At 38.8% G+C, this 19857-nt stretch overlaps 2 protein-coding genes across 2 annotated transcripts in view; both read right to left on the reverse strand.

Moving 5' to 3' along the window:
* Window positions 1-19857, reverse strand: part of LOC132658852 (uncharacterized) — a 91146-nt gene that overhangs the window by 33721 nt on the left and 37568 nt on the right. The window lies entirely within an intron of this gene.
* The window catches only part of LOC101110913 (non-histone chromosomal protein HMG-14-like), a 57425-nt gene continuing 37568 nt past the window's right edge, over window positions 1-19857 (reverse strand). Inside the window, exon 1 of the mRNA XM_060408380.1 lies at window positions 1-19857. This exon is cut by the window's right edge and continues 37568 nt beyond it. Coding sequence (XP_060264363.1) covers window positions 18020-18424 — 405 coding nt within the window. The 5' untranslated portion in view covers window positions 18425-19857 and the 3' untranslated portion in view covers window positions 1-18019.

The raw sequence follows: 19857 nt of genomic DNA on the forward strand, positions 1-19857 counted from the left end.
TTTTATTATAAGAAAGTAGATAATTATTTTGCTCTAAAGGCTTCATATCAGTAGTTACTGATTTTTACCTTATTTTATCTTTGCTGAAGGTCTTTGATCATTTCAAGAATTTAAAATTTGAAGGGAAAATTTTAGAAGCCTTTAAATTTAAAAATGTATTCTCCTGATCTTCAAGTTATAGTCAATTTTTACAGGGCCTAAGTCCTGTGTGTACACCCATGGCGGATTCATGTTGATGTATGGCAAAACCAATACAATATTGTAAAGTAAAATAAAATAAAATAAAACAAAATAAAATAAGTCCTGTATTTCAAAGCACTCTGTAATGGGTTCGAAATGCTTCTAGCTCTTAATATCTCTCTTGGTTCTCTACTTCCTTAAATACATCCCAATCTTTCTTGACATCCCCAATACCAATGAACTTTTTAAAATTAATATAGGTCAGTGCAAGGACATATGTGTAGTAAGGTAAAAATAAGATTTGCTTATGGAGATCTCAGTTTTTAGAAGAGCAAATATTAAAATTTGAGTTAGCAGACCTGTTTTCTAGTCCTTCGCTAGAATTTTACTCTATTTGGCAAGTCAATTTCCCCTTCAGGGCCATAGTTTCTCTATAAATAAAATGATTTATTGAACTAGAACATGTCTAAAGTCTCTTCCACTTCCATTAGATGAATTTTCATGACTGACAGTAAGAGATACCATTCTCCCCATTGGCCTAAGTGAGTGATGTCAAAGAACCTGCACATGCTAATTGTTTCATTATGTTACAAGGCTCTTGTAGCAAAATATCATGGAAAACCACTTGTCTAAGTACTCTTGTCTAAGTACTCTTCTGATTGTAAACTTTAGATTCTGCACAGGCCTTTTAGAGTACTTGGTTGATGTATCTCTTCACCCACACGGTGGCACATCAAAAAATTTAACCAGGAGTTATTTTCATTAGAATCACCTGGGATGAATATTGTACAGTTCCATTCCAACCTGCTGTAAATAATAATATCCTGAGTGGATGAGGACTGGAAATTTGTAACTTATCAAGGTCTTCAGCTGATTCTACTGTTCGCTAAGGTTTGAGAATTGTGGAATACAAAGTTAGAGTCAGTCAAGAATATGTCAGATACAGGGAGAAGCAGAATAATTGTGCTTGCTGAGGTGGGAATAGTGTGGATGAGGAGGTAGCACACTTAGCGTAATAAAAACAAATACCTGTCTATAGAACATCAAAAGCAACTGAACATAGTAGACTTGAAACTAAACACAAGAATACATGAGAATTAATCTTCAGAGGAGAAAAGTGAAATGTAAACATTTGACATTTTAAAAAAAATCACTAAAGTTAAAGATATTGTACGTGTAGAGAGTACAGTTAGTAATGTCTTTAAGCTGCCCTGATTTTATTAAGAGGACCACTTGCTACTTTTCCCCAGAGACCAGGAGTGTGACACTGGAATTGGAATTTTTCTTTTGGAAGGTGAAATTTCTCAGAATGGTTTAAAAGCCAAATCATCAAGAGATTCTCTGTACCTGAGATGCCAAAGCTGGCAGGAGAAATAGTGGAAAGAAAGCTAGAGGAAAAGGAAAATGTGAGAAAGAATATGGAAAACAACAGATGAGTCAGAGAAAGGAACTAATCAAAGAGAGTTTATAGAAATAAAAACAGAAGGCAAGGAATGTAAAATAGAGACTGGGATTAAATAAAGCTTGAAAGGTGAAAGAAGAAAACTAGGCAAATGGCTTTCAGAGGAGAACTCTAACTTGTCACATGAAAGAAAACATAGTTTGATTCTGTATCTAATATGGAATAGGGTCCACTGAAGGTCTTTGTGCTCATACAAATGACTTTCTTCTTGAAGATGAAAGCTGGTTTCAGGGTTGTTCCTGCGTTAAAATATCTTTAAGAACTGGTCTTTTAAAAAAGAAAAACATTCAAATTACTTTGCACATGACTGGTTATATGTTAATTTCCCAAAAAGACAAATTCTTAACCATGGGTAACAGTGTTAGCCTTAGGTATAGTGATAGGCTCTACCTTGTGATTCAGGGTTAAAGGGTTCCCACTCAGAACCTTATTCTTTACTAGTCTGGCCTGAAATTCCCAGGGAAGAGTCATTCCAGTTCATTAACTTCATCTCAATATTCTCTGTTAAAATGCAAGCATCTTTCCTGGAAGAGGTAACATATTAACCAATTCACACCATTAACATTTATTAGTTTTCTCATATTAGCTCTAATGTCTTTCTTTGGAACAAGGCCCAGAGGAAAGGGGATAAATCCCCATAAGTTTAGAATTTGTTGTTGGGGTGGTGGTGGAGTGGAGAAAATGGTCACAAGGGCATTATGGTATTAGAAAAAACTGTAAGAACAGAGTTTTTATAACATTCCATTTAAAGTTGACCTGAGAAGGGTTGGTGAAGGCCAGGAGAAATTGAAGGGAAAGGTATGCAATGGAATCCTCAGAAGTCAGTATTCATGGACTGGATATATATAAGGTGGAGGAAAAGTGTTCGAAAAAGGTATAGACACAAGAATATATTTTGGGATGGGAAGATGGGGTGGAGGGAGAAAAAGCTCTGAAGACCATGCTCTTGGTAAGACCTCTCTGAAGCTCAGTTTTCTCATTTGTTAAGATAAGGGGAAAGGACTAGATAATATCAAAACTCCTTCAGAGGATAAGATTCTTGGATTTTTACTTCACAGTGTGATCCAGGGCCTTCAGTTCCTGGTAAAGTTGAGTTCTTAGTGTACATACTGTTAACAAGCACTCTGATTGGAAGTGTGAAACAAATGAAATATTTGAATAATAGCTTGCTGGCTGGTCTGTCTGTTGGTAAAAGTCCAATGAATCACACATTGGTTTTGCATTATGGAAGGAAGTGCATTCTCATAGGATTAAATGCCTATACATAGGTTTTAATAACTAGAAAGAAGGTATAATGAGTTTTTGCAGTTTCAACTTTCTTTCAGAGAATGGCATTGCTGAGAAGTAATGTCTCTCCCTGGGCAGACAGTCAAGAAAAGAAAAAAATTAACAAATTTTCAGTCTGTTAATAATTTATCAAGATATACTGAACCTAAAAGAAATGCCTTGGCCATTATATGAAAATGGTGTCATAGGATAGATCATCTAATTTTCAATAACTATATATACATATGGTGGTTTAGTCACTAAGCCATGTTGGACTTTTGGGATCCCATGGACTGTAGCATGCCAGTCTCCTCTGGCCGTGGGGTATCCCAGGCAAGAATACTGGAGTGGGTTCCCATTTCCTTCCTCAGGGAATCTTCCTGACCCAGGGATCAAACCTAGTTCTCTTGTACTCAGGCAGATCTCCTTCATTGCAGGCAGATTCCTCACTGACTGAGTCACCAGGGAAGCCATATACATACTTATAAATGTGTAGAAAAACCCTCCCAGCCCTCCTAGTAACTTAGCAGAAAGAAAAGATGTGCTTTAAACATTTATTGATACCTAAATATAATGTCCTCCACTGAGTTCATGAGAAGTAGAAGTTCAGTAACCTTCAACCCTCTGGCAAGGAGGGCCAAGACCTATTGCCGTCAGAGATGAATTGGAAGGTTACCAGAGTTCATTAAGCCCAGTTCTCTCATTTTAAAGTTGACAAGGTGACTTGGCCACGATACAAGAGTGATATGGAGGCAAAAGCTAGTGATACAGAGGAAAAACAGGTCTCCTGAGTGCCTACAGAGGCAGTGTGCCATCATAGTAGAGTACAGACTTTAGAACAGCAAACAGGTTCAAACACCAAAAGAATTACTTTCTAACTATGCGACCTCAAATTAGTTACATAACCTTTCTCTGTTTATTTTGAATTAGAAAATAATTGCTTTGAAAGTTGTGCTGGTTTCTGCCATACAAAAATGTGAATCAGCCACAAGTATACATATATTCCCCTCCTTCATGCCTGAAAAATTATGGATGGATGTTCATAACATTGTACAGGAGGCAGTGGTCAAAGCCATCCCCAAGAAAAAGAAATGGAGAAAGGCAAAAAGGTTGACTGAGGAGGCCTTACAAATAGCTGAGAAAAGAAGAAAAGTAAAAGGCCAAGGAGAAAAGGAAAGATATATCCATCTGACTGCAGAGTTCCCCAAAAGAAGGAGAGATAAGAAGGCCTTTTTAACTGAACAATGCAAAGAAATACGGGAAGACAACAGAATGGGAAAGACTGGAGATCTCTTCAAGAATATGAGAGATACCAAGGGAACATTTTATGCAAAGATGGGCACAACAAAGGACAGAAATGGTATGGACCTAACAGAAGCAGAAAATATTAAGAAGAGGTGGCAAGAATACACAGAGGAACTATACAAAAAAGGTCTTAATGACCTGGATAAACACTGTGGTATGGTAACTCACCTAGAGCCAGACATCCTGGAGTTTGAAGTCAAGTGGGCCTCAGGAAGCATTAATACTACAAACAAAGTTAATGGAAGTGATGGAATTCCAGCTGAGCTATTTCAAATCCTAAAAGATGATGTTGTGAAAGTGCTGTACTCAATATGACAGCAAATTTGCGATACTCAGCTGTGGCCACAGGACTGGAAAAGTCAGTTTTCATTTCAATCACAAAGAAAGTCAAAGCCTAAGAATACCCAAACTACCACACAATTGTACTCATTTCACATGCTAGCAAGGTAACGCTCAAAATCCTACAAGCTAGGCTTCAACAGCATGTGAATCAAGAACATACTGGATGCTTGGGGCTGGTGCACTCAGACGACCTAGAGGGATGGTACGGGGAGGGAGGAGGGAGGGGGGGTTCAGGATGGGGAACACGTGTATACCTGTGTCGGATTCATGTTGATGTATGGCAAAACCAATACAATATTGTAAAGTAATTAACCTCCAATTAAAATAAATAAATTTATATTAAAAAAGAAAAATAAATAAATGCAGTAGATGCACAGGAAAAAAAGAAGAAGAAGAACTTACAGATATACAAACTGGATTTAGAAAAGGCAGAGGAACCAGAGATCAAATTGTGAATATTCATTGGATCATAGAAAAAGCAAGGGAATTTCAGGAAAACATCTACTTCTGCTTCATTGACTACACTAAGGGCTTTGACTGTGTGGATTGAGAAACCAGAATTGAAAGAGACACAGGTACCCCAATGTTCATCGCAGCACTGTTTATAATAGCCAGGACATGGAAACAACCTAGATGTCCATCAGCAGATAAATGGATAAGAAAGCTGTTGTACATATACACAATGGAGTATTACTCAGCTGTTAAAAAGAATTCATTTGAATCAGTTCTGATGAGATGGATGAAACTGGAGCTGATTATACAGAGTGTAGTAAGCCAGAAATGAAAGCACCAATACATTATACTAACACATATATATGGAATTTAGAAAGATGGCAATGATGACCCTGTTTGCAAGACAGCAAAAAAGACACAGATGTGTATAATGGACTTTTGGACTCAGAGGGAGAGGGAGAGGGTGGGATGATTTGGGAGAATGGCATTGTAACATGTATACTATCATGTAAGAATCGAATCGCCAGTCTATGTCCGACGCAGGATACAGCATGCTTGGGGCTGGTGCACGGTGATGACCCAGAGAGATATTATGGGGAGGGAGGTGGGAGGGGGGTTCATGTTTGGGATCGCATGTACACCCGTGGTGGATTCATGTCAATGTATGGCAAAACCAATACAGTATTGTAAAGTAAAATAAAGTAAAAATAAAAAATATAAATAAATAAAATAGGAAAAAATAAGATAAATAAAATACATCTACCAAAAAAAAAAAAAACCCTCTGGAAAATTCTGAAAGTGATAGAAATACCAGACCACTTTACTTGCTTTCTGAGAAACCTGTAAACAGGTCAAGAAGAAACAGAACCAGACATGGAACAATGGACTGGATCCAAGTTGAGAAAGGAGTATGTCAAGGCTGTATATTGTCACTCTGCTTATTTAACTTATATGCAGAGTACATCATGCTTGAAATGCTGTGCTGGATTAAGCACAAGCTGGAATCAAGATTGCTAGGAGAAATATCAAAACCTCAGATATGCAGATGACATCAGCTTATTGGCAGAAATCCCAGAGGAACAGAAGAGCCTCTTGATGAAGGTGAAAGAGGAGAGTGAAAAAGTTGGCTTAAAACTCAACATTCAAAAAGCTAGGATCGTGGCATCTGGTCCCATCACTTCATGGCAGACAGATGGGGAAGCAGTGGAAACAGTGACAGACTTTGTTTTCTTGGGCTTCAAAATCACTGAGGACAGTGACTGCAGCCATGAAATTAAAAGACGCTTGCTCCTTGGAAGAAAAGCTATGACAAACCAAACAGCATATTAAAAAGTAGAGACATCACTTTGCTGACAAAGGTCCATATAGACAGAGCAATGCTTTTTCCAGTAGTCATGTTTGGATGTGAGAGTTGAACCATAAAGAAGGATGAGCACAAAAAAATTGACGCTTTTGAGTTGTGCTGGAGAAAACTCTTGAGAGTCCTTTGGTCTGCAAGGATATCAAACCAGTCAAGTCTCAAGAAAATCAACCTTGAATATTCATTGAAAGAACTAATGCTCAACTGAAGTTTCAATACTTTGGCCACCTGATGTGAAGAGCTGCCTCGCTGGAAAGGACCCTGATGTTGGGAAAGATTGAAGGCAGGAAGAGAAGGGGTGACAGAGGATGAGATGGTTGGATACCATCACTGACTCGATGGACATGAGTTTGAGTAAGCTCTGGGAGTTGGTGATGGACAGAGAAGCCTGACATGCTGCAGCCCATCGGGTAGCAAAGAGTCGGACATGACTGAGCAACTGAACTGAACTGAACTACTTCTTTTGCATGAAATTTATGACTCCTAGGTAGGTTATTAGTATTACTTTTTTTTTTTTCATTTTTAGAGATTTCCATGTGCTGAGTCACTTCAGTCATGTAAGATTCTTTGGGACCCTATGGGCCGTAGCCCAACAGGCTCCTCTGTCCATAGGATTCTCCAGGCAAGTACACTGTAGTGGTTTGACAGGTCCTCTTCCAGGGGATCTTCTGGACCCAGGGATGGAACCTGCATCTCTTATGTCTCCTGCATTGGCAGGTAGATTCTTCACCATTAGCACCACTTGGTAAGGTATCTATGATTCCCATTTTTTAAAAAATGGATTTTCCAAATGATACCACTCAGGCATCTGCCTATTGATATGTCTTATCCAGTGATTCATATGGGTTGAGTACAGAAGAGGAATAGCCCTGAATATAATATTTCCTCACTTGATATTTGTTCCAGAAGTCAGCCAATATGAACTCAAGGGATCAAAATGTGAAGATTCTCTTGCCAACTCCTCTAATGTGACCTGGGGCATTTTGAGAAGCATTTGTACATTAAGATCCAAGGCGGCTTGCATTCAACCATTTCATTTGTTTTTAAGTGACTAATCTTCAAATGGAGCTCTGAACAGAAGAAAATATATCAATGATACTCACACTTACTGCCCCTCCATTATGATATGTGAGTCACGGCCTCCCACTGCTACTTCCCTAGGCACCTCAAGCCTGTCTGTTTTTTTCTCATTGCTTTAGTCATTACAACAAGGTGTGATTTCCCCTGAAAGTTGGAAATTGCAATTCCTGCTGTAACTGACACATTTATCAGATGGATTCGAGTCTTTCACTGTCCTGATTCAGGTCAGAAAAGCAATAAACTAAGCCAGTGGAATCAATATACCAAAAAATAAGCTTTGAGACTATGGAGAAGTGTCAATATCTGTTAATATGTCTCCACTCTTCCAAAATGAGTTTTATTTACATCTGTGGACACAGAATAGTGCCTGCCATTTCAGTAAACAAAGAATATTGTGACCATAAAGCCATCAGCCACAGCATCCGCCCCTAGCAGAGCACCCTGAGAGGAATACAGGATGGAGAAAAGTAGGATACTGGTCCTAAATAGTTAAGATGTATATCAAAGGAATAAGTTTAATGAACCCAGATCCTTACATCTTCCCATACATAGAAAAAACACTAAAATTATTAACTTAAGAGGTCTGTTTTTTTGTGATTAGCAGTAATCTGTTGATGTTCGACTACATGATTTTTTTTTCAGCAAAACGAAACATATATGTGTGTGTGTGTGTATACACACACACACACATATATATACCTTGATTTCTCCATTACCTCTTTTTTTTTTAAATTACAAAACCAAAAAGCTTTTCTTTTTTATTAAGTTGGAGTGTAATTGCTTTACAATGTTGTGTTAGTTTCTGCTGTATACCTACATGAATCAGCTGTATATCTACATATATTCCCTTCCTGTTGAGCCTCCCTCCCATGGCTCCCATCTCACCCCTCTAGGTCATCACAGAGCACTGAGCTGAACTCCTTGTGCTATATAACAGCTTCTACTAGCTATCTACTTTTCACAGGTAAGTGCATATATGTCAATGCTATTCTCTCAATTCATTCCACTCTCTCATTCTTGCCCTGCGTCCATGAGACTGTTCTCTACATCTACATCTCTTTCATGTGCTGCAACTAGGTTCACCAGTACCATTTTTCTAGATTCCATATATATGCATTAATACATGATGTTTGTTTTTAACTTTTTGACTAACTTCATCCTGTATGACTGAATCTAGGTTCATCCATATCACAACAAATGATCCAATTTTTCCCTTTTTATGACTAATATTCTATTGTATATAGGTACCATATTTCTTTTTTGATTCATCTGTCATCAGACATTTAATTTGCTTCCATGTTCTGACTATTGTAAATAATGCTGCAATAAACATTGGGGTACAAGTGTCATTTTGAGTTATGGTTTTCTCAAGGTATATGCCCAGTAGTGGGATTACTGGGTCACTTGGTAGTTCTAGTTTTATTTTTTTAAGGAAGCTCTATACTGTTCCCCATAGTGATTGTTTCAAATTATATTCATACCTATAGGGCAAGAGGGTTCCCTTTTCTCCACACCCTCTCCAGCATTTAACATTTGTAGATTTTTTGATGATGGCCATTCTGACCAGTGTGAGGTGATACCTTATAGATTTGATTTACATTTCTCTAATAATGAGTGATGTTGAGCATCTTTTCATGTGTTGGCCATTAGTATGTCTTCTCTGGAGAAATATTGGTTTAGGTCTTTTGCCCATCTTTTGACTGAATTGTTTTTTATATTGAGCTGCATGAGCTGCTTGTATTTTTGTAGATTGATCCTTTGTTGGTTAATTCATTTGCAAATATTTTCTCCCATTATGAGACTTATATTTTCATCTTGTTTATGTTTTCTTTTGCAGTGCAAAAGCTTTTTAAATTAGGTCTCATTTCTTTATTTTTGTTTTTATTTTCATTACTCTTGGAGGTGGGTCACAAAAGATCTTGCTGTGATTTACGTCAAAGAGTGTTCTGCATATGAGTTTTGTAGTGTCTGGACTTACATATAGGTCTTTAATTCACTTTTAGTTTACTTTTTTGCATGGTGTTATGAAGTGCTCTACTTTCATTCTTTAACATGCAGCTTTCCAGTTTTCCCGGCACCACTTATTGAAGAGGCTTTCTTTTCTCCATTGTATATTCTTGCATCATTTGTTAAAAATAAGATGACCATAGGTGCATGGGTTTATCTGTGGGCTTTCTATCCTGTTTCATTGATCTATATTTCTGTTTTTTCTGCCAGTACCATACTGTCTCAATTAATGTAGCTCTATAGTATAGTTTGAAGTCATGAAGCTTGATTCCTCCAGCTCAGAATTTCTTTTTCAAGACTGCTTTGGCAATTCAAGTCCTTCTGTATTTCCATGCAAATTGTAAAAATTTTATTCTACTGTGAAAAGTGCCCTTCATAAATAAAAAGCTATTACATTGAATATGTAGATTCCTTTCAGTGGTATACTCATTTTCACTCTGATTCCTTCAATACAAACATGTGGTATATCTCTCAGTATGTTTGTGTCATCTTTGATTTCTTTGATCAGTGTCCTATAGTTTTCTGCTACAGATCTTTTGTCCCATTAGTATGCTTATTCCTAGGTATTTTATTCTTGTTGCAAAGATGAAGGGAATCATTTCCTTAATTTCTCTTATTTTTTTTTTTGTTGTTAGTGCATAGAATTGCAGGAACTTTCTGTGTATTAATTTTGTATACTGCAACTTTACGAAATTCATTGATCATTTCTAGTATTTTCGTGGTAGCATCTTTAGGATTTTCTATGATAGTATCTTATCATCTGCAAGTAGTGCCAGTTTACTTCTTTTCCAATTTGGATTCCATCTGCTTCTTTACTTCTCTGATTGCCATGGCTAGAACATCCAAAACTTTTTTGAATAATAGTGGTGAGAGTGGGCCCCTTGCCTTGTTCCTGATCTTAGAGAAAATGCTTTTAGTTCTTCATCATTGAGAATAATGTGTGTTGTGGGTTTGTTGTATATGGCCTTTATTATGTTGAGGTAGGGTTCCTCTATGCCCACTTTCTGGAGGATCTTTTTATCATAAATGGATGTTGAGTTTTGTTGAAAGGTTTTTCTGCATCTATTGAGTATTGAAATTATCATGTGGTTTTAATCCTTCAATTTGTTAACTTGATGTGACACATTGATTGATTTCCATATATTGAAGGATCCTTTCATCCCTGAGATAAATTCCACTTAATCATGGTGTATAACCCTTTAATGTTTTATTGGATTCCGTTTGCTAGTATTTTCTTGAAGAATTTTGCCAGAATCCAGCTCCAGCAGCCTAGGATTCAACCTGAAGGGGTGAGCAGTGTGAGTGAGAAACTGAGGCAGCATCTTATTTTTCTTAGATTGACTGTTTATTTCAAGGTTATGATTCTGTTTTATACTTTAGGTCAGAGGTTTGATATTTTTAGTTCCCATTGATCCAGATTTATTTTTCTCCAAAAATCATTGTTGCCCCTCAAAAGGAGTTCCTTCCTCAGCAATTCTCTTATCTACTTTTTTTCATGTGTCCTTGTGAATACACTGTAACTCATGCTAATGTCTGGGCTGCATACCACATTCCTGTTTATTTCTTATCTTTCTAAGTCCTGTTTGCCCCTAGTTTCTTAAGCTCACTATTTCTTAGAAAGGGCTTCTAGCTAATAATATCTCTAAAGTCCCTAATTTCCATCAGCTATAGTAGAATATGCTAACATTACACCAATCCTTAAATCTTTAGCTTCTAACTATTTTAATTATTCCTAAGCCCTAAATCGTCATGACTCGGATAATCACGATGGTGTGATCACTCACCTAGAGCCAGACATCCTGGAATGTGAAGTCAAGTGGGCCTTAGAAAGCATCACTATGAACAAAGATAGTGGAGATGATGGAATTCCAGTTGAGCTATTTCAAATCTTGAAAGATGATGCTGTGAAAGTGCTGCACTCAATATGCCAGCAAATGTGGAAAACTCAGCAGTGGCCACAGGACTGGAAAAGGTCAGTTTTCATTCCAATCCCACAGAAAGGCAATGCCAAAGAATGCTCAAACTACCGCACAATTGCACTCATTTCACATGCTAATAAAGTAATGCTCAAAATTCTCCAAGCCAGGCTTCAGCAATATGTGAACCTCGAACTTCCTGATATTCAAGCTGGTTTTAGAAAAGGCAGAGGAACCAGAGATCAAATTGCCAACATCTGCTGGATCATGGAAAAAGCAAGAGAGTTTCAGAAAAAACAAAAACAAAAACAAAAACAAAAACAAAAAACAAACAAACATCTATTTCTGCTTTATTGACTATGCCAAAGCCTTTGACTCTGTGGCTCACTACACACTGTGGAAAATTCTGAGAGAGATGGGAATACCAGACCACCTGACCTGCCTCTTGAGAAATCTGTATGCAGGTCAGGAAGCAACAGTTAGAACTCCACATGGAACGACTGACGGGTTCCAAATAGGAAAAGGAGTACGTCAAGGCTGTATATTGTTGCCCTGCTTATTTAACTTATATGTAGGGTACATCATGAGAAACGCTGGACTGGAAGAAACACAAGCTGGAATCAAGATTGCTGGGAGAAATATTGATAATCTCAGATATGCAGATGACACCACCCTTATGGCAGAAAGTGAAGAGGAACTAAAAAGCCTCTGATGAAAGTGAAAGAGGAGAGTGAAAACGTTGGCTTAAAGCTCAACATTCAGAAAACGAAGATCATGGCATCTGGTCCCATCACTCCATGGGAAATAGATAGGGAAACAGTGGAAACAGTGTTAGACTTTATTTTTGGGGGCTCCAAAATCACTGCAGATGGTGACTGCAACCATGATATTAAAAGACGCTTACTCCTTGGAAGAAAAGTTATGACCAACCTAGATAGCATATTCAAAAGCAGAGACATTACTTTGCCAACAAAGGTCCATTTGGTCAAGGCTATGGTTTTTCCAGTAGTCATGTATGGATGTTAGAGTTGGACTGTGAAGAAGGCTGAGTGCCAAAGAATTGATGCTTTTGAACTGTGGTGTTGGAGAAGACTCTTGAGAGTCCCTTGGACTGCAAGGAGATCCAACCAGTCCATTCTGAAGGAGATCAGCCCTGGGATTTCTTTGGAAGGAATGATGCTAAAGCTGAAACTCCAGTACTTTGGCCACCTCATGTGAAGAGTTGACTCATTGGAAAAGACTCTGATGCTGGGAGGGATTGGGGGCAGGAGGAGAAGGGGTCAACAGAGGATGAGATGGGTGGATGGCATCACGGACTCGATGGACGTAAATCTGAGTGAACTCTGGGAGTTGGTGATGGACAGGGAGGCCTGGCATGCTGTGATTCATGTGTTTGCAAAGAGCCAGACACGACTGAGCGACTGAACTGAACTGAAGCCCTAAATTCAGCAAACTCCTTTGCCATAAACACTTTTCTCACAAATGGGCTTCAGATAGCAGTCCCTCCCATGGCCTCAAGCTGTGGCCTCCGTGCTCACTCTGGAACAGCCTTTTGTAAAAGTCCTTGAACAAATGTCAATGATTAACTTTATGAATTATTCTTTGAGCACAGCTGCAGAAGGCTTTATGCCTTCTCATGTTCCTCTCAAAAACAATAAGCACCTTAATATTCTCTTCAGTCAACTCAGCCAAGGAAAGGAAAAAACAAGTCAGAATCACAAAGTCTAACTCCTTCATTCCTGATCTTTGCCTATGGAACACAAGGAGAAAGTTTAGGGCTGTGCCTCCATTTTGTCAGTAATGCCTAACGTGGCTCGTGACAGATTTTTGCATATTTTCATAAATGATATTGACCTGCAATTTTCCTTTTTTTGTTGGGAGCTGTGTTAGGCATTACTGACAAAATGGAGGTACGGCCCCCAACCACCTCCCCTCACCCTGCAGGCACCATCCCAGAATGAAGGAGATAGGTTTTGTGATTCTGACTTGTTCTTTCCTTTCTTCCATTGAGTTGGCTGGAAAGAATGTTAAGGTGCTTATTGTTCTTGAGAGAAGCATGACAAAGCACAAAGCCTTCTGCAGTTGTGCCCAGAAAATAATCTATAAAGTAACTATTGACATTTGTTCAAGGATCTTTACAAAGAATGTCCCAGAATGAGCATGTAGGCCATAGCTTGTGGCCATGAGAAGGATTGTTATCTGAGACCTGTTTGTGAGGGAAATATTTATGGCAAAATAAATTTGCTGAGTTTAGGGTTTAGGAATAATTAAGAATAGCTAGAAGCCTTTTTAGGAGATAGTGATCTTAAGATGCTATGGGCATACAGGATTTAGAAAGATAAGAAATAAACTGAGGAATGTAGCATAAGTTACAATGTAATCACAAGTTAAGTATAAGACACATAAGATAAAGTAGACAATATATAGTAAAGAAGATTCTGAGAGAATTGCTGAAGCAGGAACTCTGTTTGAAGGAGAACAATGATTTCTGGAGACAGTAAAACTGGGTGGGGTAAACTAAAAATTTCAAACCTCTGACCTAATGCTTTTATCAAAATGTAAAAGAAAACCTGAATTTTGAAATAAACATGTAGTTCCATACTATGAGTCAGAGGCTACATCATTGTCTGCCAACACCACTCACCCCTTCATGCTCATTCCCTGGCAGCTGGAGCTGGACTCTAGCACTTTTTTTTGAAATTTTTGTCTGCTTTTTGCATCAGGTTGATAGTGGCCTTGTAGATTGTGTTTTGGAAGGTTTCTCCCAATTCAGTTTTTGGAAAGAGTTTGAGAAGGCTAAGTGTTATCTCTTCTGTGAATGTTTAAAGTGTTCCTCTGTGAAGCTATCTGGCCTCGGGCCTTATCTGGCCTCGGGCCTTTTGTTGTTGGAGGTTTTCTAATCACAGGTTCAATTTCAGTGCTTATGATTGGTCTGTTCATATTTTCTGTTTCTTCCTGGTTCAGTCTTGAAAGGTTGTATCAATACTTTTCTCAGAATTTGTCCATTTCTTCCAGGTAGTGCATTTTATTGGCATATGGTTGCTTGCAGTAGTCTTTTATGATCCTTTATCTTCCTGTGGTGTCCACTATAACTTCTCTTTTTCCATTTCTAATTTTATTGATATGAGTTCTATCCCATTTTTTTGTGATGAGTCATGATAATGGTTTATGTATTTTTTTCCTCTCAAAGAACCAGCTTTTAGTTTTATTGATCTTTGCTATTGTTTTCCTTATTCTGCTTTGATCTTTATGGTTTCTTTCCTTCTACTAACTTTGGGGTTTTTTTGTTCTTGTTTTTCTAATTGCTTTAGGTGAAAGGTTACTTTGTTATTTGAGATTTTTCTCGTTTTTGAGGTAAGATTTTATTGCTACTAGCTTCCCCATGAAGCTACTTATGCTAAATCCCATAGGTTTTGTGTCATTGTGCTTCTGTTATCATCTGTTTCTAGGTATTTTTAAATTTCCTGTTTGAGTTCTTTAGTTATCTCTTAGTTATTTAGCAGCATAATGTTTAAACTCCATGTGTTTATTTTTTACAGTTGTTTTTCTTGTAATTGATATCTAATCTCATGGTGGTGGTGTTGGAAAAGATGCCTGATATTCTTTCAAGTTTTAAAAAATAACTGAGACTTGATTTTCAACCCCCAAATGATCTATTCTGGAGAATGTTTTTTGTGTATTTGAAAAGAAAGTGTATTCTGCTACTTTTGGACAGAATGTCCTGTACATATCAACTCATTCCATCTGTGCTAACATCTTATTTAAGGATCATGTTTCCTTATAAATTTTCTGTCTGGATTATCTGTCCATTGGTGTAAATGGCATGTTAAATTCTCCACTATTATGGTGTTACTGTCGATTTCCCATTTTACGGTTATTATAATTTACCTTATGTATTGTGGTCTTCCCTGGTGGCTCAGATGGTAAAGAATCCACCTGCAATGCAGGAGACCCAGGTTCAAAATCTGAGTTGGGAAGATCCCCTGGAAAAGGGAAAGGTTACCCACTGCAGTATCCTGGCCTGGAGAACTCCATGGAATGTATAGCCCATTGGGTTACAAAGAGTCAGACACGACTGAGTGACTTCCACTTTCAGTTTCACTTTATGTATTGAAGCGCTCCATAAAATATTCACAATTGTTATGTTCTTTTCTTGGATTAATCCCTTGAGTATTATGCAGTGTCCTTCTTGTTTCTTGTAATATATTATTTATTATAAAGTCTACATTGCCTGACGTGAGTATTGCTACTCTGGCTTTCTTTTGACTTCCATTTGTGTGGAACAACTCTTTCCATCCCCTCACTTTCATTCTTATGTGTCTTTAGGTTTGATGTGAGCCTCTTGTAGGTATCATATTTACATATCTTGTCTGGAAAAGAAATGCAAAAAAGCAAAATTGCTGTCTGGGGAGGCCTTACAAATAGCTGTCAAAAGAAGAGAAAAAAAAAGCAAAGGAGAAAAGGAAAGATATAAGCATGTAAATGCAGAGTTTCAAAGAATAGCAAGGAGAGATAAGAAAGCCTTCTTCAGTGATCAATGCAAAGAAATAGAGGAAAACAACAGAATGGGAAAGACTAGAGATCTCTTCAAGAAAATTAGAGATATCAAGGGAACATTTCATGCAAAGATGGGCTTGATAAAGGACAGAAATCCTATGGACCTAACAGAAGCAGAAGATATTAAGAAGAGGTGGCAAGAATACGCAGAAGAACTGTGCAAAAAAGAGCCTTATGACCCAGATAATCATGATGGGGTGATCACTCATCTAGAGCCAGACATCCTGGAATGTGAAGTCAAGTGGGCCTTAGAAAGCATCACTACGAACAAAGCTAACGGAGGTGATGGAATTCCAGTAGAGCTATTTCAAATCCTGAAAGATGATGCTGTGAAAGTGCTGCACTCAACATGCCAGCAAATTTGGAAAACTCAGCAGTGGCCACAGGACTGGAAAAGGTCAGTTTTCATTCTAATCCCAAAGAAAGGCAATGCCAAAGAATACTCAAACTACCGCACAATTGCACTCATTTCACATGCTAGTAAAGTAATGCTCAAAATTCTCCAAGCCCAGCTTCAGTAATACGTGAACTGTGAACTTCCAGATGTTCAAGCTGGTTTTAGAAAAGGCAGAGGAACCAGAGATCAAATTGCCAACATCCACTGGATCATGGAAAAAGCAAGAGCCAAACATCCACTGGATCATGGAAAAAGCAAGAGAGCTCCAGGAAAACATTTATTTCTGCTTTATTGACTATGCCAAAGCCTTTGACTCTGTGGCTCACTACACACTGTGGAAAATTCTGAGAGAGATGGGAATACCAGACCACCTGACCTGCCTCTTGAGAAATCTGTATGCAGGTCAGGAAGCAACAGTTAGAACTGGACATGGAACGACTGACGGGTTCCAAATAGGAAAAGGAGTACGTCAAGGCTGTATATTGTCACCCTGCTTATTTAACTTATATGCAGAGAACATCATGAGAAACGCTGGACTGTAAGAAACACAAGTTGGAATCATGATTGCTGGGGGAAATATCAATAACCTCAGATATGCAGATGACACCACCCTTATGGCAGAAAGCGAAGAAGAACTAAAGAGTCTCTTGATGAAAGTGAAAGAGGAGAGTGAAAACGTTGGCTTAAAGCTCAACATTCAGAAAACGAAGATCATGGCATCTGGTCCCATCACTTCATGGGAAATAGATAGGGAAACAGTGTAAACAGTGTCAGACTTTATTTTTTTGGGCTCCAAAATCACTGCAGATGGTGACTGCAGCCATGACATTAAAAGATGCTTACTCCTTGGAAGAAAAGTTATGACCAACCTAGATAGCATATTCAAAAGCAGAGATATTACTTTTCTGACTAAAGTCCGTCTAGTCAAGGCTATGGTTTTTCCAGTAGTCATGTATGGATGTGCGAGTTGGACTGTGAAGAAAGCTGAGCACCGAAGAATTAATGTGTTTGAACTGTGGTGTTGGAGAAGACTCTTGAGAGTCCCTTAGACTGCAAGGAGATCCAACCAGTCCATTCTGAAGGAGATCAGCCCTGGGATTTCTTTGGAAGGAATGATGCTAAAGCTGAAACTCCAGTACTTTGGCCACCTCATGTGAAGAGTTGACTTATTGGAAAAGACTCTGATGCTGGAAGGGATTAGGGGCAGGAGGAGAAGGGGACGACAGAAGATGAGATGGCTGGATGGCATCACTGACTCGATTGACATGAGTCTGAGTGAACAGGGAGGACTGACGTTCTGCAATTCATGGAGTCGCAAAGAGTCGGACACGACTGAGTGACTGAACTGAACTGTCTTTGTATCCATTCATCCAGTTTGTGTCTTTTGATTGGAGCATTTAATCCATATACATTTAAGGTAATTTTAATATGCATAATCCTATTACCACTTTCTTAATTGTTTTAGTGTGCTTTTTTTTTCACTACTGATTCCAATGGTGTAAATCAACTATGCTCCAGTTAAATTAAAAAAAAAAAAACTTGCACTTTATAATGTATGTGGTAGGATTTCCACCTTCTTAAAAATACTACTAGAGCTACTAAAAAAATTGCATTTACAAAATAATTGATAAACTATTCCTCTGGATTGTACAAGAAAGTACACAGGGACCCCTGATAGACTCGAGTGTGTGATATTAATCACCAATAACTTCTTTCTTTCCTGCTCCATCAGAGGCTGGGCTCTCCTTCTTTTCAATCTCTCCATCTGATGCAAGTAAATCTTCAGTCTCTTGGTTGGCCACTTTGACCTGTTTTACCATTGCTCCCTTTTCCCCTTTTGTTTGTACTTTTCTGTCTGAAGGTTTATCCTTTCCTGCTACCTTCTTTGGCTTTGTTTCCACTTTGACAGGAGCAGATTTAGTTGACAACCTCTCAGGTCTCCTCTTGGGTACCTCTGCTGCTCCTGATGCAGAGCTGACCTTCCTTTGGGGCACCCTGGCAGTAGAGTGGGCACGTGCTGGGAGTGGGGAGAGGAGTCTGGAAGCTGGTCTACCTGACCATGGCTGCTCTTTCCCTTGCCTGAGCAACTGAACCCTCATGGGACCTATTCTTAATTTTTACTGTTTTATTCTCTTTTCTTTCTGCTATTCTGATTGAGTGACTTTTACTACTCTTGTCACCCAGATCACTGATTTGTTTTTTTACATTCTCTGACCTCCTGCTGGTTTCCACTAGTGTATTTTTAGTTTCAGTAAATGAACTCAAAAGTTATAAATCTTTCTTTACAGTTTCTAGCCCTTTGCTGAAGGAGGCTTACAATTTGCCTAGACTTTCATCGATTCTCTCATCAAACTCATTCAGTTTTCTATTGAGTCTGATTCTGATGAACATCTTTACGCGTGTTACTCTGAATTCTTTATCTGATAAATCTCTTATCTCCTCTTCATTTAGTTGTTTTTCTGATATCTCCTCGTGTTTTAAAGATATTCTGTAATCCCTTCATTTTTCCTAACTCGTTTGTTTCTACGTATATCAGCTTCATTTGTCACCCCGCCTTGAAAGAATGGTGCTAGTCTTATGTAGGAGGTGTCCTATAGGGTATAGTGTACAATAGTACACTATAGTACCTATAGTGTCCTATAGGGTATAGGGTACAATATCTCCTGGTCAACAGAGCCAGGCATCCCAGGGGTATCCCCTCTGTGGGCTGCATGTGCCCTCCTGTGATGGGTGGACAGCAATTGTGGCAGGTGTGCTGCTGGGTGAGCTTGGTCCCCAGGCAGACTTGGATGTGACCACTGCAGATGGCCTTAGTAGGTTGAGCTGGTTCCAAGTCCAAATATCTACAGGATCTGGCTGAAACTGCTGCAGGAGGGGGTGCTGGTGCATAGGCCTGGTCTCTTGAGTTATCAGAGGAAAGCAGGGGCAGGGCAATATCAATGTTATTTAGGCTGATGGAAACTGATAGAAATGGTGCTCACCAGCACCAGGCCAGCTAAGTGGAAAGAAAGTAAAAACAAATGATGTCTGCCAGTACTTCCATCCCGAAAGTTCCACTGGACCCCTGCCCCTCTGTTGCAAGACCTGAAATTACTCAATGACTCTCCTTGTATGGCCCAGGCGCTTTTCAAGCTGCTCCCTCTGTAATGGGCTTTGGAGTGAGTGAGTTTCTACATGAGTCTTTTAAGAGTGAAATCCTTTCCCTTTCCCACAACCCCTAGGCTCCCCCAGATGCAAGTCCTGCTGGTTTTCAGAGCCAGCTCTTATGGAGGCTCAGCTTCCCAGTGCAGGTTCCCCAGTCTGATGTGGGAGTTGAACCCCTGGTCCTCAGGGGGTACCTCTGCAGTTGTGATATCTCTCCTCTTTGTGGGTTGCCCCACAGGAATGTATGTGGGGAGGTGGGTGGTTCTCACTAGACCAGGACTCTGTATCTCCTACTTTTCTCAATGTGGCCTTTTCCTTATACCCTTAGTTGTAGAAAATCTGTTGTTCTAGTCTTTGGGTCAGTTCTCAGAGACAGTGGTTCTATATA

The sequence above is a fragment of the Ovis aries genome, chromosome X (genome assembly GCF_016772045.2).
Source record: "Ovis aries strain OAR_USU_Benz2616 breed Rambouillet chromosome X, ARS-UI_Ramb_v3.0, whole genome shotgun sequence".
NCBI classification, from domain to species: Eukaryota; Metazoa; Chordata; class Mammalia; order Artiodactyla; family Bovidae; genus Ovis; species Ovis aries.